The 11,492-nt window shown below is 30.4% G+C and overlaps 1 protein-coding gene across 4 annotated transcripts in view; it reads left to right on the forward strand.

Moving 5' to 3' along the window:
- Positions 1-4,203, forward strand: part of LOC132946575 (uncharacterized) — a 33,279-nt gene extending 29,076 nt beyond the window's left edge. For 2 of the 4 annotated variants that reach the window (XM_061016622.1, XM_061016623.1), the window contains exons 7-10: positions 401-548; positions 671-809; positions 1,153-1,351; positions 2,993-4,200. In XM_061016622.1, the coding sequence (XP_060872605.1) occupies positions 401-548; positions 671-809; positions 1,153-1,351; positions 2,993-3,144 (638 nt within the window). In that variant the 3' untranslated portion in view covers positions 3,145-4,200. Of the gene's footprint in view, positions 1-400; positions 549-670; positions 810-1,152; positions 1,352-2,992 lie in introns of all 4 variants that reach the window. The other 2 variants (XM_061016621.1, XM_061016620.1) reach the window with 2 other exon arrangements.
- The last annotated feature ends 7,289 nt before the right edge of the window (positions 4,204-11,492 follow it).

Below are 11,492 nucleotides of genomic sequence, written 5' to 3' on the forward strand. Positions count from 1 at the left end.
CAGTTTCGACGGTATCGTGAATTCTATGGGCTGTACGCTCAAAAATAATATTATATATTGATCGCGGTGTTCGCCCATCCAGGGTCCATATAATATATTATTATTATCTTTACATAGCGTCGTCGTCTGTCTGTCGCGGTGTGTATAATGTACTCTGGACACGTCACACGATAATATCGTAATGTAATCGCGTGCTCCGCAACCCATATTTACAATAATATGTGTGAATTATATTAATACTGACCGTGCACGTCGTTGCATTTCTTGCCATCACACAATAATGATAATATTATGCACTGCCGATATTATCAATTGGTTGGACGCATTTCCGCGCGTGCAGCTGCAGATCTCAATATTAATGTCTGGAAATAATTTTGACCGTCGTCCGTCGCGTCCGCAGGTCATTTTTCACAGGTGGTTTGGGCGACCAGCAAAGAAATGGGAGTCGGCGTAGCGTCCAACCGTTCCGGACAAATATTCGTGGTCGCCTGTTACGATCCCGCCGGAAATTTTCTCGGCCAGTTTAGAGAAAACGTTCCACCTGTCGGGTAAAACCAATCTATTGTTTTATTATTTTTTTTTTTTTATACTCGCCGAAGACACAATGAAAATACATTATATATTGTACTGCGTAATATATAATAATATTATATGACACGTTTGGTTTTAGTGGTTTTAAAGACGCGCCGCTCAGTCCTCATCTCGTACAGCTCTCGTACACGGACGAACAGTTGTATAAAGACAGTTTAAAGCTACATAATGACTACCGGCTGAAACATGGTTCCGGTCCACTGACTTTGAACAAAATGGTGAGTAATGATATATATATACATATATTTCAATAACATACGATAAATTGCGTAATACTAAAATATTATACAGATATTTTTTCACGAGTTAATTTCTAAAATAATTGATCTTTAATTCATGCATGGTTTTTATTTCTTCGTCGTCAACTATTATTATTAATATTATCGTTTGAAAACAGTAGTAATTTGATCAATCAAAACGATAATTCGTACTTTATAATAATTGATCAATGGAATATTATCGATACACGCTTTATACTATGTACGGTGGTGCATTCATCAAAGTTTTATTACCTATTGATGGTCTAGATGTTGTATTTATTTATTTAATTCTGTTTGTCAGTTGTGTCGTAACGCGCTGACCTGGGCAAAAACATTAGCCAAAGATGACAAATTCGTCCATCAGCCAGATAATCCTTTTGGCGAGAACTTGTTCAGCATTTGGTCGTCGAACCAGGTGACGGCAAGAGACGCGATATGCAACTGGTACAAAGCGGGAAAAGATTACGATTACTCGAGAGAACCGAGAATTATAAAATCAGGTAACGATCACAGCACGCGATCAAACGTACGAGGTGGTTCATTAAAAGTTTTCTGAGTATATTATTATATATTATCATGAAAATGATTAGAAAGTCTACAGAATGTCGTCGATCATAGGTCTGCGTAAAACACCACTTATATACCTATACCTGCACAGTTCACGTTGTGCCATTTTTTTTTTACTGTTCTATGAATGATGAGTAGGTACATTCTACTTATCAACACAGGTACAGGAATGTCACACATATTTTTCGATATTCCGAAAGTATAAAAACTATTGTGTATTGAATATTACTTTATTATGACGTAGAGCTTTTAAATGTTTTACAGTTTACACAAATAATTGCATCGATCGCCAATATTAAAAAAAAAAAATTCCGTAAATTGTTCTAATGGTATAGGGTATAGACTATATTATAGATACTATACTGTAGAGTATACGACATAATATATGTATAGATCCGGATGTTTCGCTTATCGGCCAAAATCGACATTATTGTTTTGTAAACTGTTCGTTTTTAAGGAGTCTTATTAAGCAATATGAATAGTACATGTACGAGCCACGTGATTTTCGCGTAATAAATGATCATAGGTAAACTTTAGTGAGCGTACTTACATAATATTATAATGCGCAATTTCCCCGCATGCTGCACATGCACATGGCATGACACGCGACAACCCACTTTGCAATATTATGTTACAGAAACATTTAAGATAAGTTTCAAATCAACATAATGGTAAGATACTTAGATACGTGTTATACTAAAGTATTATTTATAACATCATATTAGTTGTTGCTTTTGTGTTAAATCAACATCAACAACAACACGCGGACCACTAACGTTCACATTTTATAACGTCATATTTATGTTTCATTATCAAAAATGTAAAGTGTTTCCAACATCCTAATATCATCGTAAAAACTAACAACTACTATGTGATGTTATAAACAACATTTTAGTCAGTGGAGGATCCAGGAACTTTTTTTTTTGGGGGGGGGGGGGGGCAAAAGTACATAAAGTACAAAAATTGGCTACAAAATTGGCTAAACACAGTGTAAAACAAAGGAAAACTACGGTGATATATTTTTTAATTCCCTAACCCTGGATCCGCCACTGATTTTAGTATAACACGTATCTTTAGTATCTATTACCATTACTAGATGTTATACATGGACGTACCTACGTCATTCAACATGTAGGTACAAGGTACAACCATTTTCTAGTATCACACAAGCGAATCTAGTTGGTATTTTGGGTGGTCAAAAGTAAAAATTCCTAGTACTTTTCTTAATAAAAATACAAAAAGCTATTCATTTTCTAAAAACAATGAAAACTTGTTCTAGAATAGCTTAATATTTGTGACGTATATAATACGCCACATGGGTACACATACTACAAAAATTAACATAATATTTCCCTTGTTAAACCAGCTTCTTGGCGTTGGAGGTAACTAAATTCTAAAAATTTTTGGTGGAAAATGTTAAACGAAAAACATTATATTGTATAATATCGTGTCGCAAGTGTTTCATGCGTCAATAAAATTTTCTGCAAACGCTCGGAATACGATTTCTTCTAATAGTATATGGACCATAGACGGTATACAGTATAATTTGGGTACACGATCCGTTTTGATTGCAGGACAATTCACTCAACTCGTGTGGAAAGGCTCACATTCCATGGGTATAGCGATGGTGAAAGGCAAGTCTGGAAGAATTGTGATCGTCGCAAATTATAATCCGCCAGGCAACATAATGGGACAGTTTATGGATAACGTTCTTAAGCCAAATTAGACCATTTACGTTGTCCTGCAGGCACATTAGTCATAAACTTACATTCCTTTTTATATTTAAACATCTAGTTAAATATTTATTTTCATTATTTTTTTGTTACTCGTAATCATTATTATGTTTACTAATTTCAAAAGTATTATTATTGTCTTTCATATTATTAGAAAAATATAATATTAATTATGTACATGTATATAATAGGCATATATATTATTATATATTTACATGCAAATATTATGCCTACTAAATTATATTAGCATTGTATACTAAATTATTGCATAATGTAATGTGAAAATTATAATGTATTAGATGATAGTTTATAGGCGAATCAAAATGTTCAAATAAATAATATACAATTATTTTTGCCAAACTAAGTTTATAACATTCAAGAATATTATTTTAATATATTTATATTATTGATCAATATATTTCAAGATTTGCAATGCAGTCATATTATATTGATCATGCCTGCTTTCTTTCTTTAATAAGACTTCAATATTCTTTCCTTTGTATAAGATATAAATCGTTATAATATTATCACGATATAATTGGCGGAAGAATTTCGTAGAAGTCTTCTTAAATCTCAGATCAAAAATAAATGTAGTTTGATGAGGTCATAAAATATATTTTAGAAAATTCAATGAAAATATTAGCATATATATTAAGTGTATGTCAGTTAGTGAGTTCTATATAATAAATTTAATACATATAGATAATACTCAAGTATATGCAATTGAAATTATTGATATTTTATTGAAAAAAAAAATAATTTAAATTTAGTACTCAGCACAGTAGAAACTCTTTTTTAGTAAGTAATAAACTGAAATAGGAAAATAAATGTTGACATTTGTTTATGTTATTAGTAAATTAAATATGTAATATGGTAGGTACCAATTGTTATACGTTCCATCGGTAGATACCTAAAATTTATGTTGATTAAGTTGCCTATCTACCACCTTGTAAATGTATATTTTATCATATTATAAAACATTTTGTTTTTGAACTCGTTTACACTCATGAAACGAAATTAACTTTCGAAAATAGTGCTAATAGGAATCAAAGTGAATCTAAAAAGATCTAAGTGTATATTTTTAAAGAAATCAAGTTAAAATATTTATTATATGTAAATATTCAAAAAGTATGGTTATTTATTTTAAAGTAAGTAGACCTAATTCAAAATATAATGTAAATATTTTACTGTTGTTTTTTTTTTAATACAATAATTTATTATGATCAATGACTTTTTACTATGATAAAAAAAATAAAATGTTAAAAAATGCTTTACAATTATTATTTTTAAAATTCAAAAATACCCATTTCATAGAGTAACTTATTGAGAGTTGATAATATAAACAAAATAAATTTGAAATTTTTTGAATTTTGAATGAATGAGAACAATATTCATAACTTCTACAATTTCAACAAATTATACAATTTTATATTTTTTTTATAGTTGTTTAAATTATCTATATTATGAGCTACTATAAATATTAAACTCAAGAGTGAAGATCGTTCAAACTACATTTTAACGGAATGGCAGTCTATATTGTTATAAACCCATACGATACCCAGACGATATTTTATCTGAGAAAAAGTTTTAATATGTTCGATTTAAATTATAATTAGTCAGCTCAATGATATTTAAAAGTACTTACATAATAAAACGAATACAAATAAAAATATGATTTTCTCTGGTGAATGTTATTACTACGGTTTACATAATATTATTACATTTTTAAAATTCTATTGGTACATAATCAGTATTTGGATTAGATAAGTAGTTTTTTTTATCTAGATAAAGATAAAGATAAATACTTTTTTTCTAGATAAAAAAAGATACAATTTTTTTTAAATGGGTTTTAAATTTAGGTATATTTTAGTTGGGCACTAGGAACATAATAAAAATAATGATATAAATAAAAATAATTATATTATTTATAAACCATAAACTTGGTTTAAGAATCTCTATAAATATTTAAAATGCGTTTGTAAAATTTCGCGATTTTTATCAATAAAAAATGTATCTAGATGAATTAATTTAGATTAGTAAAACAATTATCTAAGATGAACGTTTAGATACCTTGTAACTATTTATCTAGATAAGATAAAAGATGAACAAATAATTATCTAGATATTCATCTAGATAAATCCGAACAGCATAATCCAGGTGCTTAGGTGTATTTAGATAAGTTAATCTTCCATTATTTTTAATTTTATTTTTGTTTAATTTTATTAATTTAAAATATACTGTGAAGTTTACTATTTTTGAGTACTTACGTAGAATTTATATTCAAAATGTGAAATATTACAACAATTTTCGACGAGTAGTGTGAACAGTATTGAATTTCGACAGCTCACCTGCTTCTCTAAATCTACTAGAAAGACTGAAAACCATGAAATCTTACAATATACTATATACTATATTTTATTCTCATTATACTCAACCTTTTAAAAAATTAATTTTGTCAAATAGGTAATAGGTATATTATCAATAAGTTAATCTATAAAATGACTATTTTAGAACTTTAATAATAATAATACTAAATAATAATAATAATAATAATAATAATAATAAAAATATCAAAATTATAATGTATAGGTACCTTATATTCCTATCTATACACACCTAGATTATTACAGAATATATAAATTAACTTCCATTAAAAATATTCATTGGTCTAGGAAGATCAAAATATCTCCCCACTCTCATAATCTGTCCATAATTAGTAGGGGAGGGGGGGGGGGGGGGGTTAGTAACGAACACGCAAATGCTAAGATTTTCTGGTATCATTACCTTTTTATTTATACAATTTTGTACAACATTTATGCAATTTATTTGTCTTACACAGTATTTTCAATGCTATTTAGCATATTTTATTTTATATTCCGAAGAATGTTTACGACATAATAATTTAATAGATAATACAGTATTTAGGGAGGAATGTTTTCATAAGCAAATACAACTCACAGTTCTTTCGTGTTTAAGTGTAGTCGATGAATTGACCGATTTACCAAGATCCAATGTAGAATTGATGACAACAGTTATTGACGGTGTACCAGCTTGTGTTACCGATGACCGGGGTGACGTGATAAGACGATTGGAACATTGGCGAGAAATCGGTCAATATTTGACGACTTGTGTGGTCTATGTAACAATTGCAGCATCAGCAAAAAGGGAGATGATAAACTGCGGCAAAATGACCCTTTTTCTGAAAGTCGATAGGTTGTGTACACTGCGGCAAAAAAAATTAACATAATACAAACTCTGTCAATTTATTTTGTACATACCTATTATATACATATCATCGATACGATGACATAAATAAATTATATAGGTACCTAAATCATGTATGTGTTATTATATACGTATATCGTATATCGCTTGATTAATTATGTTATGTTGCGTACAAATTTGTAAGGTAAATTCAAATGTATTTTTAAGTTTAAACGCAACATACGAAATATCGGTTTTTATTTACTTATGATAGTACCACTATTAGTACCTACTTACTAGTGCAGTTAGATGTCGGTAGAAGTAGTTTAAGCAGTTGTTTATTATTCAACATAGAATTGACAACAATGTTTAGCCAGAATGGCAAACAATTATGCATAAGAGTATCAAACAATATTAAATTTAAATATAAATCAAAAACAGGTGGTTATGAAACCAGCGTATAGTAATGTCATAACACGTATTATACATTTATACCTAATTAAACGATAAATGTATATTATATTATGATATCGTATCGGTATGTATATTGTATAGTTTACATATAGTAGGTAGGTATATAAAATAAATGTCCGCAGTTTGTTAAACGTATCTTATCGATTTTGTCACAGGTTGTAAAATTTTTATTTGGTGCAGTTAACATATCGACTTTTAGAAAAAGGTTAATTTTGCCGCAGTTTACCATCTCCCAGTAAAAGAACCGATACTTAGTGAGTTGCATTAGTACTTAAAAATACCTTTAAATTTACCTTACCAATTGGCAATTTGTACGTAACATAACATAATTATTCAAACAATGTAGGCACAGGTTGAAATTTCGTTTTTTTTTGTGGCAGACACGCCCCCTTTTAAATCTAAGTTACATATTAAGTTACACACTTACATCGAAAGAAATATAATATTCCTTTAGGATTTTATGTCAGCCGTTTATAATCCATTTCCTAGTTCAAATTATGTTTGTGTAGTTAGTATTTTTTATCCAAAGTCTGTTTTACTGTGAATGTTGATGTAGAACATATTATATAATGATAACGGCAAGCTGGTTCAGAGTCATCAATGTCATAATTCGTAGAGAAATCTTCCATTTTCTAGACCAGAGTAAGAATTATTTTTTCAAATATATTATACTATTTGTTTGTTTATTATCTTTATATATATATATATGTTTTTGTATAATTATGTTTATTATTAGATCATTTTTTTTTATTATTTTCTTCTTGTATTATTATTTTTATATTTAAAAAAAAAAAAAAAAAGAAAAGAAAAGAAGGAAGATGTTATGATAGGGTAACACTGTAATTCCCGATTATAAGTGATTAATGTTTTATCAGTACTAGTCTAGTCTGTACACCGTCTGTGCGATGTTCACCTTTCACGTAAAGTACATTTTATGTTATATTAAATAAAATAAAACATACCGAAATGTTAAGCGGTACTTTATTCATAAATTCATAATATTCAAAATACAACATGGTATAGGTAATAAGGTCTCTGGTATAATATTTAGGTAACAGTGTAACACAATATTTTGAACGAATGAAACCCGGGAAAATCCCCCGTATATTATTGGTAAGTGGTTTTTTTTTTACACTCTATCGACTTCTGGTTTTACACGTTCCGTCACGATCGAGACAATTAGCATAATACAAATTATACACAACTACCTATATGCATATATAAATAGATTAACGAATTTGTAAGCATGTACGATGTATACATGCTATTATATTATTCAACATTTAACGATCGTTATTTTCAATAACATTCTAATTCAGTGGGAATTTTATCAAACTATATTGTACTAGTTTCGGTTTGAATAAAAATATGTAGCTAATATCCGTCATGAAGTTGAACTTTTTAGTAAAAAAAAAGCGAGTAAGTGTATGTTGCTCTACTGTACAGTAGATTACAAGTGGTCCAATGTACAATGAATTGTATTAAACTTGAATTCAATGATATAATATCATAACTGTATAAGAAAAACGATTCTTAGCGCAGACGGTTTGTCACTCTGGATATTTTATATCGTTATTATTTATTATAGCCTGTAAGTTGAATTAATATTGTATTATTATAATTTTTTATTCGTATCTATGGTGATACACAAAGCGTTAGGAATTAAAATTCTGTTTTTAGCGGTTTTTCGTAATTTGTCGGTTAGTTTTTCTTGTGACATCAAATAACTATTGAGAAAATCGAAAATTACCTCCCTAAAGTACCATCTTGATCCAATTTGCTAAAAGATAAGTTACTATATGTTGAAATCAAAGCATTCCTTCAAGTAGAAATTTTGTATACAGGATAAAAAAAAAACACCATTGTAAAACCACTAGCTTCCTCGCGCCGCTCAGTATCTAAAAATATATAATATAGGTAAGTAATTGTACAATTGGTAGCTAAGGTAATTAATAAAATTAATTCAGATAAATTATGTAATATTAGTATAACATGTACAATATATACGAACGAACAGTATTTTATAATACACCTTATTAGTCAGTTATATTATACAGATTAATATAATATTATGGTTCATAATAATATTATGTTTCGGCTCGAGGTTTTCCGTTTACAGTTAAAGCACATTATATTACAATTTTAACCTAACACTCTGTTGCGTTTGCTTGTTTAGTGAAGTTTCACCATCATCGTTTATATTTTCTTCCTATATAGTCCCTCGATATTTTATTGAAGCGCACTGCCAATGACTCGTCGAATCATTAAACCGATAAAAATAACAATTATAGCGTCATATTAAGGGTCCCGGTGCCAGGTTTTCAAGTTATCCACAATTCAATAAAATTTGAAATTGAAATTTGATATTTTAGTTGCCCCCTTAATTATAAGACTTTTCCACTTATCTACTACCCGATACCTATTTAGGAGGGGTTGATAGGGTGTATTATATCGAAAAAATTACTTTACGGGAATAACTCTCAAGCTTTGTAGATTTGTCGGATTTTTATGACTATTTTTTTAACTGAAAGAAGAAGACTTTCTACAGCCCGCATCGATCTCTGATTTTGTATTTTATTTGAAATAGTTGTATTAAAAAAATTGTAAAAAAATGCTTTTTATATTGTATATTTTTAGACATATTATAAAGTTTGAGAATAAAATATTGAAAAACAGAGATCGATGCGGGCTGTGGAATATTCCCCTCTAGCAATTAAAAAAAAAAAAATCCCAAGGGACACCGGTTGCAATAATGTACAATTACAAAGTTGCTCAAACGAATCTTCTTGATGAGCCGCCTATTCAGCGATAATGAATAAATGAGTAACCAGCTCACTTGCAGCCGACACGCCCGGCGCCGGTGCCGTGTTCTGTTTCTGACTCGGCTGCCGCCAGACTGGCGGGCGCCCTCCGGTCCGTCACAGAACACGAGACCGGCCGCATCAAGTACGGCGGCTAGTGCGCGCCGTGCCGGTCTGCACGCCGGTCACGGCGCGCTATTCACGGATCCGTCACAGAACACGAGACCGGCCGCATCAAGTACGGCGCGCTATTCACGGATCTACGACGACAGAACACTGTGGACGTCAAGAGCAGCAGCAGCAGCAGTCGATGCCGCGTGCAACCAGCGTTATCGCCGCCGTGCGACCACACGCAATAACCAATCACAGACAATCACGGGCGGCTTCTGCGACCACGCAGCGGGCGAGACCAAGCTTATAAATACGAGTGCGGAGCACAAAATCATCTCAGTGTGTTCTACGCAGCTATTCTGCAGCGAGACCCACCCGGAGCAGACTTGCGCAGTTTAGACTTTCTTACACATGTATTACGAACCGTTCTTAATATAAAATATTATATTAGCTATTAATTGTCGCAGTACCACGTTATAAATTATAATGTTTATTCTACATTGAATGTATCAAAAATATAGTCCACTCAAAATTATTTCCTCGCCGGAACAGTGATACGGAATAAATAAACACTGATCGTAGTATACCAATTACCAATATCGTATTATAAAGTTATCGGCAGATAATACACGATAAATAGGTCTGGGCTTCAGGAGTGTTTATGACTACATATTATTGTAAACTGAGAAGTGATAAGGGTATATGTAAATATATAAATATGGAGCCGTGGAGGAGCATAAAGGGAAAGATTCATATTATAGTGCATTTTTTAGTACGTAGGTACCACTTAGGTTTTTTTCTCCCTGTCCAATACCTGCAGTGGGTATAATTTAAATGTTGTTGCTTTTGTTTTTGATAACTGCTGTTCAAGCAATATATCAGTAGCCTTGTATTCAATTTTGACGCTTTTTGGACCAAAAATAAAAGATAGAAAAAATATAGAAAAAAAAGTAAAAAAAATTGGAAACTGAAATTGTCTGTAAACCGCTCAAAACAAGTCATAATATTTTGAAAATTTTATAAAGTATAGGAATTGATAAAATAAACATTTAGTGAAATTTTCATGTATCTACAGTTATTCGTTTTTGAATTACAACAAAATAACAAAATCGCTACGTGATGGACTTCAAACGCTCATAAAAATTAAATTTGATTTGCTTGTAAACATTTTTTTTTTTAACAAAGGTAGATAAACTTGTATTACATTTTTAAATCTTAGATTTGAAAAGATTATAATACTTTACGGAAAATTCCCTGTGAAAAAAGCTTCAACAACTCCATAATATTGTTAGGTTCAGCTAATAATAACACACGACACACATATCATAACTGAAAGCTCTATTGGCTATCAATTATGAAAACTTTCAAATAAACTGCAACGTTCCGGTTGAAATATATTCATCTGTCAAGTCTCTCTCCAATTTGGTCAAAACACTTACCTACCAATTTCATCATCATCTGAAAACTCATAAAAGTCGACGAGATGAAGGGTCCATTTTACGTAAGACATCACTCATTATTTTAGAAAACAATAAAGTTTTTGATATCTCTTTCACATAATTTTAAGTCGTTTAAGAACAACATTTTTGGATAAAATTATTTTTCCCCAGTGTTTTGACGCGTTTATTAAAAATAATTTATGTTAAATTTAATTTGTATCTATTCTTTTGTAATAACAATAAACTATTACTACCAAAATATTCACACATCACAAATTCACAATGCTCTAGTGAGTCTAGGCCTCTAGGTGA

The sequence above is a fragment of the Metopolophium dirhodum genome, chromosome 6 (genome assembly GCF_019925205.1).
Source record: "Metopolophium dirhodum isolate CAU chromosome 6, ASM1992520v1, whole genome shotgun sequence".
Classification (NCBI taxonomy): Eukaryota; Metazoa; Arthropoda; class Insecta; order Hemiptera; family Aphididae; genus Metopolophium; species Metopolophium dirhodum.